This window comes from Acomys minous, assembly GCF_964271855.1.
Source record: "Acomys minous genome assembly, chromosome: 5".
NCBI classification, from domain to species: Eukaryota; Metazoa; Chordata; class Mammalia; order Rodentia; family Muridae; genus Acomys; species Acomys minous.
In genome coordinates, this window is record NC_140494.1 from 30954801 (window position 1) to 30972108 (window position 17308).

Genomic DNA, 17308 nt, shown 5'->3' on the forward strand with positions numbered 1-17308 from the left:
GGCCTGATGGCACTCAAAGAAATAATAAGCAGGCTACCAAGATGAAACTTGATAGCCTATGACCATATAGTGGGGGAGGAGGTCGCCCTCGGTCTTAGACCTATGGGACAGGAATAAGGTGAAAAAGGGAGGGAGGAAGGGGAGGATACAAGTGATGGGATAACAACTGAGTTATAATCTGAATAAGCTAATTAAATTTTAAAAATACAAAAAAAAAGAGTATTTTACCAAAGCATCAGGAAAAGAAAGTAGAACAGCTGCTATAAACATCTGTGTACAACTTTTTGCTTATAACGCTTACTGTTTCATTTAACTTAGGTTTACACCCAGGGTGGAACTGCAGGGTCACACAACCTTGTTTCCTCTCCTTAGGCGCTGTCCTATCATCACAGTGGGCAGCCCTAGGTTCTTCTTTCTTGATAGAGTCCTTTGAAACACTGACTTTTAATCTTAGTTCAATTTACCAGTTTTTCCTCCTTTTGATTGCTTTCATTTCAGACATCCTATCTAAGAAACTACTGCCTTGCCCGCAGTGTTGGCACATATCTTTAATCCCAGAACTTGGGAGACAGAGGTAGGTGGAGCTCTGTGAGTTCGGGGCCATCCTGGTCTGTAAAGCGAGTCCAAGACAGCCAAGAGAAACCCTGTCTCACAAAAACAAAAAACAAAAACAAAAATTAAAAACTACTGCCTAGTCCGAGTCCAAAGTAATGATCTTTTTTATACCTGTCTCTTTCCTGTTAATTTTGCAGCTTTCACGCTTTCTTTTGTGTGTGGTATGAATGGAGTTGCCATCACACAAGGATCTCCTGCTCTACGTGTCTGTTCTCCTGACAGTACCATAGTCTTGATCACTCAGCTTTGGAGATAGTTTTGAAACTGTGAAGCATAAATTCTCCAACTTTATTGTCTCTTTTCAAGATTATTCTGGTTTTATAGGGTCCCTAGCATTTCCACATGAATTGTGTGTGTGTGTGTGTATATATATATATATATATATATATATATAATGTACATATTATATATTATTTATTTATTTATTTTTATGTATATGGTGTTCTATCTGCATGTACATCTACACACCAGAAGAGGGCATCAGATTACATTATAGATGGTTGTGAGCCACCATGTGGTTGCTGGGAATCGAACTCAGGACCTCTGAAAGAACAGTCAGTGCTCTTAATCTCTGAGCCATCTCTCCAGCCCTCCACACCAATTTTAAGACCAGCTTTTTATGTTTACAAGGAGACCGCTGAATTTTTGAAACAACCATGCTGGGTCCACAGGTAAGATAAACAAAGGCAGCTCCACTGCTCTGAGTTTTACAGACAAGTCATTTCTACATAGTCTGGCTTTTCACTTCGTCCACGGTGCTCTACAGCTTCTGATTCATATATGCTGCATTTCTTTTGTCAAATTTATTCCTAAATCTACTTCTTTGCTTTTTTTTTTTTTTTTCAAGACAAGGTGTCTCTATGTAGCCTTGACTATCCTGGACTTACTTTATAGACCAGGCTAGCCTCGAACTCAGAGATCTGTCTGCCTCTGCTTCTCAGGGTGCTGGGATTAAAGGTGTGCCCCACTGCACCTGGCTTTCTTTAATATCATTATAAATACCCTTTTCTTACCTTATCATCAAACTGCTCATAACTAATGTATAGAAACAACCAGGTTTCACACCTTCATCCTTGCAGCCTTCTCCTGTACTGAACTTGCTTATTTGTTCTAATATGCTTGGGGGTGTCCCTTAGGATTTCCTCTGTAGAGGAATACTGAGCTTTACTTCTTCCCTTTCATTTCAACCTGCATGCCTTTCGCAGCACACTTCTGTGCCTTACTGGCCTGGCTAGCACTTTCAGCACATTGACGACCCCAGTCCAGTGCCCCTTTTGGTTCCTGTCCTTCCCAGGAGCACAGCAGGCTAGACTGAAGCCCGTGGCAGCCTGCCTTCTGCCCTGTGCTCACACTAGTCCATTCCCACACATGCACAGCTTCTCTTAGCCATCTCTGGATCAAAATTACTGACCAAAATACAGACGAAATATGGGAGATGGTGCACAGGGGGTAAAAGCATGTACCTCATGAAACCAAGTCAGCCGAGGAGCTCATGGGAAAGCACCGGTGGGGCAGAAACTCTTCTGAACAAGAACACAATTGTGTGCATGCCTGTTCCAATCAGCAGCCAACTGTACAAGATCCTCAAGACAGGCCAATGAAGAGAAGAACAAACCACTGCACACTGATGCAGTGAAATGAATGATATTTGAGAACTGTTTTATAGGCTAACGGTGTTATATTGAATCAGAGATATACAGAACAGCCATATGCATATATACACATAAAATTTATTTTCTGAATACTCACAATAATACACTAACAGGAATTTCATTATTATGAATGTCTTTATTGTACTTTTAATATTATAAATTAACTATATCGTTGTGTCGTTTCCTTTCTTCCCTCCCACATTTCCCATGTATCCCCCTTCTGTTCTCTTTCAAACGCATGGCCTCTTTTTCTTTAGTTATTGTTATGTGTGTGTATGTATGCATGCATGCTATAGACGATTTCTATAGCAAAAGAATCCCTAGCAAGTGTCCCTGCAAACTCAAACCCATGTGTAGCTGTGTAACCAGTGCTGTGTAGAGCTCTAGCCTCCCTTCAGGAATTCTTAGTGAAGAGTAACCATGGAGTGACCACCGCAAACCAAAGACACGGGACTGAATTCAACTGTGTGGGACACGTCTGATGTCTTCGCTGTAAGAGTGCAGAGGAGAGAGAATGCCCCCCACAGCTGGAAGGCAGAGCTGGTGTCTGGGTGGAAAGGGCAGAGGTTGCAAGTGGCAAACTGAGCACCCTAACATTGGCAGTTGGCTTGCTAGCACATGAGGGCCAAATACAGCACACTGAGTGCGGAGACAGAGAGGCAGGCGCTCTTCTGCTGGAGTGCTGGAGACCAGAGAGCCTCGTGGAGCCCAGCAGAGGGGACAGCACGGTGTCCTCTAGAGAACTTAGAGCAGCACAGGCTCTGGGGAGGTCGGGGCTTCGCACGAGCCTCAGAAATGTTGCCGATTCCATTTTTATCTCAGACCATTAGTTTGAACATCTTTGTCCAAATTTCAGATCCCCCACTTTAATCCTGCCATTTTTCTTTTTGTAACCAGGCATTCTTGCACCCAAAAAAAAACAAATGTTCTCTTAAGTCCTTTTCACTTTTCAGCTGGTCTGGTTGCCAGGAAGCAATGGCTAGACTCCCAGGTTCAGGACAGAAGGACTGCAGGAGAGGTGGCAGCAGAGGCAGAAGAGCCACATTTGCCAACAATGCACCAGGTGCTACGGGCGTGAGTGCGGACATCTAACATGCACTGAGCGTTACGCTGGACCACAGCAAGTCGCCCCTGTTCATTTCACACCAACCATGGCAGTGATTGCACAGGATTCCATTATTCTGCATGTCTTAAATGATTTGAATGTAGCTTCTGCAACTCTATCTCACATTCACTTTGAAAGTAGAACCTCGGCAGCGCTATCAAGCTGCCATACAAGTGTAGACTGAAGTTTAGCACAGCAAGGCTATAGAAGAGACAGACAGACTCGGTGGGACAAGACTCCTGCCCGGGAAAGCTGGCTCCCGGCCCCTTCTGTAAACCCTATGTCTCCACACTGGGTTGGGACCCAAAACCTTGACAAGCTCTGGAGCCGAGATCAGGCCTCTATTCTCCAATGACATCATCCGAGACGAGGCAGGATTAGCTATATTCTGGCCAAGAAGGGCAGCTGTTCCCTTTTACTCTCTTCAAAGTCCTAGCAAGCATCATGAAGCCTAGGGATTCAGGCAGCCCCTTTAGCGGGTCAGTCGTTACCTGAGATCAGAGACAGTGTTACACTGCATCACTGGAGCCTTCTTTGAAGCTGGGCTGACATTCTGTTTGTTCTGAACAGTGATAAGCTAGAGAGTCACTCAACCAGAGCCTTAGGCCAAGGTAGCTCTGAGCTCAGCCTTCATTCCTGAAATGTCCACCTAATCCCTTGTGGCCTCTAGACACTGTCTCTTTGATCATGTGTTATCCCCAAAGGCTGGCTAATCTCCTCCAAACTCCATTTTCATTATGTCATTCTTGGAACTTGAAATAGTTTGGCATTATGGGGCTTGTCCCAAGGAATGTGTGAGTGTGGCATTTGAAGAGCTGTTACTGAGCCTGCCCTCACCCAGGCCACCTTCAACCTCCGAGATCCCTCATGGAACTATCCTCCCTCCCTCCCTCCCTCCCTCCCTCCACCACCATTCTCAATGCTTCCCCTACTGCCATCCCAGCTCAGCCTCTGCATGCTTCTGGTGGTCCCTTCTCAGCCTTCCAGAATGGAGATCTCAGTTTCTACAACTCTTGAAGACACAATCTATAGCTCATTTATTCTCTTGTAATATATATTCAGCCCATCAGATAAGGTACAAAGGCCCTAGGGACAGAGATCATATCTACAGCATTCATTTCTTCAAATTGTATGGAGCATCCACTCACTCAGCTCCATGTGCTGAAGCAGAGAGACACAAGCCAGGCATGGGGCTGAGTTGCCAAAGGCTAGTGGATCACTAGAGAAACATGGATGGAGGACATGGACAGCTTCTGCCTTTGGAGGTTAGAAATGATGAAACATTGTCCATTTATATGGCTCACCTCAGTATACAGACCATCGAACGATAGGTAAGGTTTGGATGGAGTCATCACAAGAGGCTCTATCAGGCACAGAGGAGGGACACTAGTTTATCTTAGGGTAGGGACTCAGGCGTTTCTGGAAGGCAAGAGTATCTGTGCTGAGTCATAATGAGGTGGGATTATGCAGCAAGGAAAGGGCATTCTAAATAGAGGCCGTGTGGAAATGGCAAGGAGGTAAGCCAGGACAGTTGGCTAAACAGATGGCCAGAGCTGTGTGCCCTCAGGCATCCAATGCCTGAGAACTGGGCTGTATTTGCAAAATATAATCCTTCAAGGTGGTCAGAACACAGCTATCAGTATAAATCCTAATCTGACTGAGGTCTTCATAAGAGGGGATTTGAACACACAAAGAAAAGCCAGGGACACACAGAAACCATCACAAGAGCACGGGTGAGAGGTGGCCATCTACAAGCCAGGAAACAGGGCTTCAGGGGAAACAACCCTGCTGATACTTGCAGCTTAGAATTCTGGTTTCTACTGTGAAAAAGCAGCTTTCTGCCATCAACTTCACTGAGTCTTGGGTTTCTCACCCTAGTCTGAGCTGACTCACACACAATGGCCTGTGAGACACTCAAGAAGCCAGAGCAGAGCAAAGGACAGCAAGTGAGGAGACTGGGAACGCAGAGCTGATGCCCTGTGGGCCTCACATGCAAAATGCTTGAGGTTCTTCCTGGTGGTGAGAGGAAGCGATCGGAGGATTTTAAAGGAGGAGATGACAGAATCTTGAAGCATTTTAGAGCGAGCTGTCCAGTGGCACTGGAGACAGGACAGGGCTGGTGGTATGAAGGCTGATGGGTGGTAAGGCCTGCATCCGAACACAGCACTGCAAAGGGAGGAGGCAGGCAGAGTTATTTGCTTGAGCCTGTTCCCTGAAATCCTTGGGAAAATGCACCTCTCTGTACGTGACAAGTATTGGGGGCAAAATGCTTGGTCCTTTGCTCCAATGGGAACAAGTACAGCAGTCTCCTGCTGCAGCTGGGGCAACTGTATTGGCCTCAGATCTCAGCACCTTGGTTCAGCTTTCTCCTTTTACTTCCATTGGGTGTTCCGTTTTCCTTCCTGGGAATGCTTTCTAACAAGCCTGACATGATCTAATTTCTGGGTCTTTGTGTGGAGAGACCCTAACACTGAGTTTGGATAAAATCACTCTGGAAGAACCTATTACTAAAAGTGGACATGCGGTCCCCTGAGGAACATCAAATGTGGGACAGGAAGCAACTCCAAAAAGACCAAAAGGGAGATGGAGGGTGGGGCGGCAGCAGGAAGAAGCCTTGCTCCTGGCAGTTCCTGGGACTTAAACAATGGTGCCAGGCAAAGCAGAGGGGTAAGGGAAGGCAAGAACTGAGAGACAATTACAGAACATGGTGTAATAAGGGCATAGGGTTTAGGGGATAAATTTTCTCTATTCCTGCAAGAGCACCGTGTAGACTCCAAAGAACTGGGTGCTCCTGACAAGAGGGAGACTGGTGATCAGATGAGGCAGCATTCAAAAGTGAGTGTTACAGAGAAGAAAGGTGAGCATATTTACCTGCTAAGGGGGAAGAGAGAGAGAGTGCGAGGGGACAACTGAAGACAGAGGCAATAGAGCTTGTGAAGAGGGCTCTCAATGGGCTCACCGTGGGCAGGAAACCCCAAACAATGAACTTTTGCGGTTTATCTTCCGAAACAACCAAAACAGATTTGCTCCTTTAATCACCTATAATCTTAGCAGTTGGAGGACTGGAGTCCTAGGAAGAATGCAGCAAGCCTGAAGCAGCTTGGGTGTGGCAGCTCACCCACTGATGACAACTTGATTTAAAGTCACCAAGGAGACACACCTCTGGGCACGCCTTAGAAGGCATTTCCAGACAGGTTGAGTTGAGGAAAGAGGACCCACCCTGAGTGTGAGCATCCAGAGAGGGGTGAAGACAGTGAGCTTTCTTTTCTTTCTGTTTCCGGGCTGGTAGCCTCACACCCCTTTTACTACAGCTGCCTCACCACTATAGCTTTCCATCAGGAACCAATCCTTTCAGTCTGTTTTCTTGGGTATCCTGTCATAGCAATAAGAAATGTAACCAATACCCAGTGAGGTCTCAAACAAACAAAGTCTTGGGGTTTCTGTTGCTGTGGTAAAACAAAGCAACTCAGGGTGGAAAAGGGTTATTTCATCTCATAGTTTGTACTTCATCATCCGAGGAAGTCAGGACAGGGAATCCAGGCAAAAACTTGGATGCAGAGGCCATGGAGGGTGCTACCTATTAGCTTGTTCCTTGCAGTTTGCTCAGCCTGCTTTCTTATGCAACCCAGGTGTGGCATCTGAGTTGGCACTGCACACAGTGGGCTGGGCTCTCCCACATCAATCACTAATTATAAAATACAGCCAGGTGTGGTCGTGCACGCCTTTAATCTCAGCATTTGGGAAGCAGAGGTAGGCAGATCTCTGTGATGCAAGGTCAGCCTAGCTTACATACCAAGTTCAAGTACAGGCAGGGCCACACAGAAAGATTATCTGAAAAAGAAAAAAAAAAAGAAAGAAAGAAAGAAAAAAAGAGAAAAAGAAAAGAAAAACCAACCAACCCAACAAACAAACAAAATACATGACAGGCTTGTATATAGGCAGCCTTATGAAGGCATTTAGTTAGCCTTCCCAAAGATCTCTAGTTTGTGTCAAGTTGACATAAAACTAACCAGCACAGAAAGAAAGCAAAAATTAAATTCAGGTAAATTTACTAGGTATTGTATTGAAATATAAGGCTGGCTTCTGTCACAGTCATTAAAGGGTCCCAGCCCTTTATGATAAGCTGCAAGGCCACCCAGTTTTCACTCCCCATACAAAGGGGCTACAGAGTGGCCTCTGCAAAGTAAGGTGTCTGGACAGCTGTTCTAGACTGTGTCACCACTGCTCTTCCTGTAGGAGCCCAGAGGAAACCACTGCCATCTCTGGAAGCCTAAGTGGTGCCCAGCTCACACTCCTTCCTCCATGCACGTCCAGCTCCTCCTCCCTTCCTCCTTAGGTCCTTGGGACCACAGATCTGTGGTTGGCCAATGTGCGCATCCTCAGTCTGCTTCTGGAACTAGTTCACAAAAGCAGACAGGCTGATGTGTGGGCACCTGGAGGTCAGGGCAGATGTGATCCTAGAGCTGGTGGAGGAAGACTATAACTGCTGGCTCAGGATTCCTAGTGATGCAGGAAGCAAGAGAAGGAGGAAGAATGAGGCTGGCCTGGAATCCGTGCTGGGAAAGAAGAGCAGCCATGCCTGGGAGGAAAGAGCGTCTTCTAGCCCAAACCATGTTCACACTACAGAAGGGCATCAGGGAGGCATGTCTCCGCCAGAAACAGGATTCTTAGGGGGTGCTCTTTGAGGCTGGCTTGTGTCATTGCCAACTGATATGTCCACACACACCATGAAAAAACTGTCACAGTCTTCAGAAATTAGAAAGACCAATTTTGAGAAAATTTGAAAGGTAAAAGCTTCCAGGAAAATGGAAGATTATATGACAAGAGCTTTAATGAGCATGCTCTACGGCTTCAGATTAGAAGATGCCAACCGAGGCACCATGCAGATCTGTGGATGGCCTGCACTTCAGCTCTGGACACAATTACAAATGTGTTTCCCACACCATTCTCACAGGAGGATGTTTCTGTGGCCTCGGGGTGAGGCGTTCACATGAAGCCAGAAAGGATGCCTACATCTATCTAGCACTATAGCAGCTGTGGGGGCAGCAGCTCAGAGCAGAGCTCCATAAGGCTCCTGCTTTCTCGGCTTGAGCACAACTTTAACACTGAGTTCCAAAAGAAGTAGCAGGAACAAATCACAAACAACAACAACAAAACAAACTCCAAAATGGAGGCTGACCCTGCCTTGTAGTTTGCCCAGCCCTTGAGGCCTGCCAGAAAATGTTAAGTAAAAGCACTTGAGAAGGTTGATGATGCAGCTGTACTAAGAGTTGAGGGACTGGGAGCCTTGCAGAAGTCCCCTGGCATCTTGCTAGTGCTCCACTGCAGGAATGGGGGGGTGGGGGGGGGAAGGACTTCTATTGGCAATTCTGTCTAGGGCAGGTGGACATGTGAGAGTATGAGAGAGCCACTGGTATCTCAGACCCTTCATGGCTGACAAGTCCAGGAGCATGGACTTAGCAACGTGAACCCTAATATTTGCAAGCAATGCAAGTTACCATGCTTCCAGACCTTAGATCAGGAAGGAATGAACAAGAAACTGCTGGGGTGCAGACAAAATTTATGGCAAATTCAGCTGAAGACTCATCTGATGAAATCAAACAGCCGTCTACATAAGACACACGGGATAAGCTGCATGGTGGTCCACACACATAAGCCCAGCACTTTAGAAGTGGAGATGGGAGGATCACAGTCCAAGGACACCCTGAGCGGCTTACTGAAACTCAACATTGTTTTTGAGACAAGGTTTCTCTGTGTCGCCTTGGCTGTCTTGGTCTTGCTTTGTAGACCAGGCTGGCCTCGAATTCACAGAGGTCAGCCTACCTCTGCCTCCCCCAAGTGCTGAGTTTTTTATTTTTTATTTTTTTAATGTTGGGATATAACACAGTGACATACATACAGTGACATCAGTATATATGAATGCAAAAATAACAAAATAAAATCTCAAATTTTTGGTTTGTCTCTTCTTACTTTATCATACGCTATTAGCTATAACCAGCAAAATGGCATTCTCTTTGATGAGGTAGTTGGTGTAGCCTACATTCCTAAGGCCTTCTGACTTGAAGAATCTGAAGCCAGGACAGGGCTGTGATGTGGAACAGAGAGGGATGCTGCACACCTTTTGTCTCTGAGGCTCACATGGATCTCAGTCTATCTTTCAAGATAGTGGAATAGCTTGACAACCCTGCCCCCTCCCCTCCCCCAAAAAATGCACTGTTTCTGATCACTCTATAGTTCTAAAGGAGTTCTTTCTCAGGGTCATTTGCATATTAAAATACAATCTTAGAACAAATTTGTATGCCTTTTCTTTTTTCCATGTCTATTTTGGGAGAACTCCAAGGGCAGGAGTAAATTGAACCTAATCAAGAAAGTTTTCCTCACTGCACATGCACCCGATGACTCTTTTCTGTATCTGTCTGCAAAGGACCCTTCAAATGCATTGTTTTCGGTTAGCCTAAACTTAGGCCAACAGAATTTCCGAATATTACAATGAAGAAAAATAAACAAAAGCCACAATAAACTCTCTCGTTCAAATATCCAAATCACCCCCAACTCCTCTCACACTGGAAAAGACTTGGCTATCTGAAAATGGGCTGATGACAGCTCCATGGAGACAGGGGTGAGAAGCAGTTTCCAAGGGTGCAGGGCTGGAGACATATTTTGTCAGGATGATGCTGATGCCCTACTCCACACCAAAGGACCATATTCATGCAGAACCAGAGCCATCAAGGGACTTAGAGAGGAAGGACCTCATAGTTTGAGAAACTGAATCTGTGGGTGAAGAGTTTACAGTTCACCCAGCTTTCCTTTAGCTTGTGGCAGGACCCCCGACCACACACTCCTCCCCAACTGTGCTTCCTGAGCTCGTATGGCCAGCTCTGCTCATGGGAATCACTCTTCACGCCTCCCTTTGGCTCCCCTCTCCACGTCACCTAACCAAACAAGTAATCCAAAGCCACTGCCATCTCTCACACAGTTCTAAGGTCATATTTCCCAGTGACATCCAGCATGAACCGTTCTCACCTTCACTTTTTTTCATGACCTGGTTGCCCTGGTTTTCCCCACAGGCACAGACAGCAGTTTACCCAGGATTCCTTGCTAGATCATCTGACAGTTCTTCTTGCTTCTTCTTCTCATGGGTGACTGGAATATGTGCACATGAGTATTGCTCAGGCCTAATGCTCTCTTTCCTATAAGCTCCTTTCTTCCATTGACTTCTTATCTACTCAACACCTCAAAGTCAGCAAATGCAAAAACAGAATCTTTATGTAACATCTGTTCTTCCATTTAAATAAACATCATCATCATTTACCCAAGCACCAAGCACAAATCCCCAGTCACTTTGGATACTCTCACTGCCTTGTCTCCACATTCCACTAAGAATCTACCAGCTGTGTCTCTAAGACACACACCCCACAGCCTGCTGCTCTACAGACCCTGCCCGTTCTACACAGGAAACACCAGGCAGCTCAGTACTCTTGCATACCAGAGACTAGCTAGCTTCTAAAGAATGTGAGGTAAAAGCCCTCTTGGCTCATGGTTCTTCCATTTCTGTTCCCAAGGCACAACAGCAAAGCTCTTTCCAGCCTCAAAGGCTCCCCAGAGGTTGGTTGAGGGAAAAGATATAGGCATAGTGGCCCTGGGCAGAGTGCTACAGCTTCTGGCTCCTGGCTGGCTATGCTTTACCACTCTTCGAGCTGCTTCTCCTAAACAATGAATAAGTCAGCTTCCGAGGCCACTGTTAGCTCGCAAGCAGGGAGCCTGCCATAGCAAGGGCAGCGCTACACAACAGCTCAGCGAGCCTTGCCCCCTAGGGTCTAACAGGCTTGGTCTGCTCTGGTTTTGCCTCCCAGCATGTTTCAAGGCCAGCGCAAGGGGCATGGTGGGAGCGGGTACTATTTAGAAGCAAACAGCAACAGAAGCTCCCAAGGCAGGCCTCTGTCCAGAGGGATGAAGTAGCCCTCGGGGTGTCATGTACAACGGGTTGAAAAAAAAGAGTAATTCCTAGAAGGGCCACCCTTCCCATTGACTTCAGATTCCACACACTTGATTCTCAACAGGGGCTTGATGGAAGCTTCTGTTGTCATAGCAACCTGGTGCTCCTGGGGCCTAGGCAAGAGGCTTCAGGTAAGTATTTATAGCACAAGAGCACCAAAGGAGAGAGAACAGAGCTTGGAAAAAAATGGCAAGAAGTAATTCTACAAGTGCCACGTGTGCTCTGGAAACACCACCCAGGAGCAGGGAGTGAGGAGAGCAGTGCTTCCTGCTGGGCAACAACTGAACAAAAGGCCCCTTTGACATGCACATCTGTTACTACTAAACACAAAGCAATCAATATTTTCTAACAGATTTCCCTCTCTTTGGCTTTAAAGGGTTACTGTCTGCCAAACTGTCTAGCCCTAACCTTCTTCAAGTCCACAGTCACCACATAAAGTGACTAATAGAACTTCAAACAAAGAATTCAGTCTCTGAAATGGCCTCATGCTGGTTATTTCTCTCTCCTCCTCTCTCCTCTCCTCTCCTCTCCTCTCCCCAACACTAGACACACCAGAAAAATGTCAGAAAGCAAATCAAAACCCATGCCTTGAAAGACTTAAAACAGCCATCATGTCCCTGGAAGGTGAGGACCGCAGCCCTGTTTGATTTCAAAAGGAACTGGTAAGGAAGAGAGGGTGGGAGGGAGGCGGGAGGCAGGAGGCATTGGTACCTTACCGTAACACCTGCATTTCCTCCGGGGAGTTCCGCAGCTCATCCTGCAGGCGACGCCAGTGCAGGCAGGCCCTCAGCTCTTGTTGCTCCAGGGCCTCGTGTGGGGACAGCTGCATGGGACACAGACACACAAACACATTTGCAAACCAGAGTTATTGTGTTGATCAGGCTCTCCTCTGCAAGGGACAACTATGCCTGCCCCCTCCTTGCTCTCCATCAGAAGAGGGCCAACTGACCCTCTTGAGTTCTTCAAAGAAGCAGCAGCTAAGCCCTGAAAATGCCCTGTGCTGATGGGGATGGCCAGCCCTGACTTTTGGGTCTCTGGCCCCGGAAACCACTCCAGTCCAGAATACTCACCTGAAAAGGGGGGGGTGGGGGGTGGTTCCCCACACGCCATTTCTCCTTTGATTCCACCCAGCCTTCCTTCCCTGCCTCATGTTTCTGCACGGGGAGGGGAAAGGCCCCTCCACTTACCCCTTATTTTTCCCAACCCTCAATTTTGTTAAGGACTGTTTATAGTGGGGCCTGCTAATGTAATCCAGATGACGCTGTTTGCCGAGATCCAGAAAAAAGTATACTGTCTGGACTCAATTTGGAGGCAGGGGAGGCCGTCACACTGCTGCAGTCATAACTGGCTGCTGTCACAGGGATGTGCGTACAAGGCCACATGGCTGGGATCTCCATAAGAGAAGGCAGGCAGAGGAGCACCCTGCAAGGAAGGAAACATTCGGGATCTGTAGACCTTTCTAGAAGTTACTGGTCTCTAATAATGCATCCACAAAATCTCTGTGTAGGCCCTGGGTCAGGACGGAAGACTGTACTACCACGTGAGAATACTAGTATCAGACTGTGGGGGGCGGATGGGGGGCAATGTGCAGCTCAAGAAAGACCATTGAGCTCCTTGTCAGCAGGGAGACAAGGGGCCTGAGGTCTCTGCAGGTAGGTGCTGATGTCTGAGATTACAGGAGCAGAGACTTCAAGGAGCAAGAGAGTACCACTGGCTTGGAAAGAGTGTGCTGTCCTTAGAAAACGGGGAGGAGTAAAGACAGGCTGGGAGCCGACCACCAAGGCAGGAGGGCAGAGTTACAGACAGGCCAGAAGATCCATACGGTGCTCCACAAGACATTAAAACGTGAGCTTATTGTGGGTGTATTTGGAGGTGAGGCCTTCCAAAAGGTGGTTATGGTTAAAGGAAGCTATCAGAACAGAACCTAGAACATAGAAAGGGCATGGAAGGCATGCAGGCAGCTGAGCCCAATTCTGTCACTTGGTAGGGACATGTTTCTGTCACTTGGTAGGGACATGCTCAGGACAGAGGCAGGAACTGAACACAGGCAGGGCATGTGGTAACAGAGGGGTTTCTCTTAAAAGGACGTCAAGAGACACTATGGGGTGGCTACAATTAAGCCAAGAGTTGGCATGCTGCATGTGTCAGAGGGGAACTAGGGGAGTGATAAAGACAGACAGGCTGGTATTCACCCTTTGCCGAATGCCAAGGGGGGCGGGGGGCGGGGGGGGAGGGAGCAGGCATTTCGCACACAGCTTCCATGTGCCTAGGATGTGTTAAGCTCACTCACACATTATCCCATCTGCATGTGAACTTGAGTCCCCAAGGGGGGAAACCGAGGTCCAAGGAAGCCATATAGCCTGCCTGTACTCAGAAAGCTAGTGAGCCGGAGAGCTGAGACTCAGAGCTGGGTCAGCTCAGAACCAGCCTCTCCTCCAATCGGGTGGGTAGCTTTCCAGCAGGGTATACAGATGGGTCCTTGCTAGCTCCATGTGGGAAGAGGGCAAGAAGACAAGTGAAGTATAGCCCCACTGTGTGATGACACTGTCTCCGTAGTGAGGACAAGGAAGGCACAGAGCAGAAGCAACAGGACCTCAGAGTCCAGGAAAGCTACGTTGGGGGAGCGCGAGGTGTGAATCAGTTTGGGCTTCAGAGATGGGACCTCAAGCTGGCCACTGAAACACAAAGATTTCACCAGGCAGAATATTGAACAAAATCAAACAGTACAAACAAGCTTGAGAGGTTTAGAAAAATGCCAAGAAGCCCAGAACGGCAAGAGTGGAGGCCACCAGAAAAGAAGTGACCCCAGGATTAGAAAGTAGAAAGAAGGCAGGAAACAGTTCTGCAGTCACATGCTCAGGTGCTAGTGGTCAAGGTTAAAGTGGACGTAGTCAGAGTGTTTGATCCATGCTGTTCATCCTGTAGGCTAAGCAGAGGCATGGCCATTGAGCACAATCTCAGCTCTTGAACCTCTAGGTTCAACATACAGCCTATGGGATAAGCAGAGGAATGGCCACCGGCTTATGTTCTCAGCCCCTGATTTGTATACTTTGTGTTTTATGACAGGGTGTCCATCAACCTGAAGCCAGTTTGGAGATCGCTACAGAGCCTGAGTGCCTTCAAAGCTGTGGGTGGGGACCCTCTTGCTCAAACCCCTGCACACTCAGAATACAAGTGTAAGCCACCAGGCCTGGTTTGGAACATTTTTTCTGAGTTAGTGAGCACCACATAAGAAGCTAGAAATACCGAGTTCCCTAAAACACGTGTTGCCCCAGCCACACTGACACCTGACTGTGTGGGCGCAGAGGCCGGCTGTCACACACCTAGTGCACAGCGTCAGGTGCCTGGTCTTCACCCATAGCTATCACTCCTGATTTACTTTCTTTCTTTTTCCTTTTTATTTTATTTTATTTTTATTTTTTTTTAGGGAAGGTTGAGAGACAAGGTCTTGTTATGTAGCCCTGGCTGACTTGGAACTTATATAGACTAAGCTGGCCTCAAAGTCCATCCTCCTGCCTCAACCTCACAGCTGACATTGCTGGTATGAGTCACAGCTAGGGAAGAGTATTCACACAAGTTCAAGTCTAGCCCGATCTACACAGTGAGCTCCAGGCCAGTTGGGGCTGTGCAGGAAGACCCCTTCTCAAAACAAAACAAAACACCCAGAGCTAATGTTTAACATGCGGGTATTACGGAGGGCAGGAGGAACCTGACCTCCTCCATGCCTCTGCTCAAATATGTCCTTAGCAGGCTTCTTCTCTGACTCCATGAACAGAGCAGCTCCCCTCCAGTCTGTGTGGGGCTCACCTCTCCTCACAGCACTTAGCACACGGTTGTTTCTTTTGTTTATCTGTTCCCTCCATCTCTAGACCATGTACTTGGAGGGCGTCATCTTTTTATAGTAACTTATCCAGCAAACATAGTGCTTAGTGCACTCAGCATGTAACCACTGAATGAACAAACAAATGAATGTATGAATGAAATCAGAACTTGATTCTGGGTATGGAAGTTCTTCGAACTCACCTGCTGAGCTTCAGCCCAAAATACGCCTTCCAAGTGAGTGGCGAATCCTTCGCTGAGCCACTCCTCTGTCCAGTCTCGGGCTCCGATGGCTAGGCCAAACCAGGCATGAGCGATCTCATGGCAAAGGCGGATCCCACAGAGATGCCTCGTGCCTGTTAAAGTGCTCTGAGAGAGGAAGACGATGTGTGGGCTGCAGACAGTGGGAGAGAAAACATGTGGAGTCCTGTTAGCACCCGTCCTTGTGGCTACTCTGTGGGGCGGCTTTCTTAGCCCACAAAATCTGTTATTACTGTGTGCATGCCAGATCATGATGGAGAGATGTGGCTGGGATGCTTTTAGACCTAAATCAAGTGGCAGTTTACGTTGCTGGCAGCCGTTCAGGTTGCTGTTTCTGCCAGCAGTTGTCTTCGTCATCAGGCTGCTATTACCTGTAATAAGTAACCTGCACTAGGTTTTATACTGAAAAAATTACAAGGCAATGGAAACGTTTACTATGAAATCTGGACTCTAAAAGAAGAGCAGGTGTGAGAGTGTTCAGTCCGTGCTGTCAGGAGAGTGATCAAAGAAGACTGTTCAGCCGAAAAATCCTAGCAGCTCACAGGCAAAGCAGGAAGTCATGCGGAAGGCCGGGGAAAGCCAAAAAGAATAGGACCCCAAATCTTCCATTTCACACTGGAGCTGACTGTGGCATTAACAACCAAACAGGTGTCCTGTATGGGGAGACTCCTGAGTAGCCCAGAGAAGAGCCCCGTGTCTATAAAACAAAGACTCTCCCTGCAGGCTGCAGGCCCTTACAGCCATGTGACCAGAGAACCATGAAAATGAAGGTGGGGTACTAACCCGCCCAGGGGTGTGAGCGCCCCAGGGCTGGCACCAGATTGGGGGTGGGGCTTGTCTCATCTCATTTTCCATAGCTTCTTCTGTAACTCCAAATACCATGATTAAAACTGCACAGATGAAGTGGGAAGAGTTGGGTGTCAGAAAGGAGAGACAAACAGAAGCTTTGCTTTGCTTTCCATCTTCAGCACATAGTGTTTATCTAGAACTTGTTTATCTTCTTTCTAATGAAGACTTTTTTTCCTTTAAAAACAAATCTATCAATTAAAGCAAGCGAGTTGTGAGAACTCCCGAAGTAGGGAACTGTGCATACCAGTTTCTTCTTTCAAAAGCCATTTGTTTGCCATCATGTCAGCTCTGCACAAGCCAAGACGGCGGCATGCGGATTTTTTGGTCCACCCCCACAGCCACCATTAGAGAAAAACCCCACCTATATTTCCCTTGCACAATATCACCCATTCAGCTCAGAGAGCTAAATTGCAATCGCGGGAGTCAGGACTGCCAAAATAGACAGCTTTCATGTGAAGTAATAACAGGGCAGGCACGCAAATGAAAAAGCATCTGCCAGGCTTTCCGGAAAGCCCACAGAAACCCCACATATTAAAAGCAGAGTTGAGGCACTGAGGACAAAGGGGTGCGGTGCAACAGGGACCAAGAGTTGAGCAGATTACTAGATCAGACAAAAATGTAAGAGGAAGGCAAGGGGGGACCTCCCAGCACAGGAGTCAGCCTTCCCTTTACCTTACAAGAAAGACACATGGCACAACCTGGCATTCTCAGTGCATGACCCTGGCTCTGCCAAGTGTGACGCTCCATGAAAAGCCACAGAAATGCACAAGTAAATAACAGTCCAGACGTACTGCTGGCAGCAGTACACCTTTAGCTAAAACAAAACAGTAACTTCAGACAGTATGAGCAGGCTCAAAGATGAGCCTGCCTGGAAAGGGTCCAGTGACTAGTGTGACAGCCGTGGCCATGTGGGCAGAGACCAGACGGCTGACTCTGCCTCGAGCCAGGAAGGTTCAAAAAGGGTTTGAGTGGACTTGCAGGAGGACTGCCCCTGCCTGGGGCCCACTGCTC

At 47.4% G+C, this 17308-nt stretch overlaps 1 protein-coding gene across 14 annotated transcripts in view; it reads right to left on the reverse strand.

Annotated features, from left to right (window-relative positions):
- AOPEP (aminopeptidase O (putative)) overlaps positions 1-17308 on the reverse strand; it is a 273680-nt gene that overhangs the window by 109785 nt on the left and 146587 nt on the right. For all 14 annotated transcript variants that reach the window (XR_014779644.1, XR_014779645.1, XR_014779646.1 and 11 more), the window contains 2 exons: positions 15392-15581; positions 12085-12191 (listed from right to left, as the gene is read on the reverse strand). Coding sequence is in view for 5 of the 14 variants with exons in the window: in XM_084784051.1 (XP_084640177.1) it covers positions 12085-12191; positions 15392-15581 (297 nt within the window). In the remaining 9 variants the exon portion in view is untranslated. The remainder of the gene's footprint in view (positions 1-12084; positions 12192-15391; positions 15582-17308) is intronic.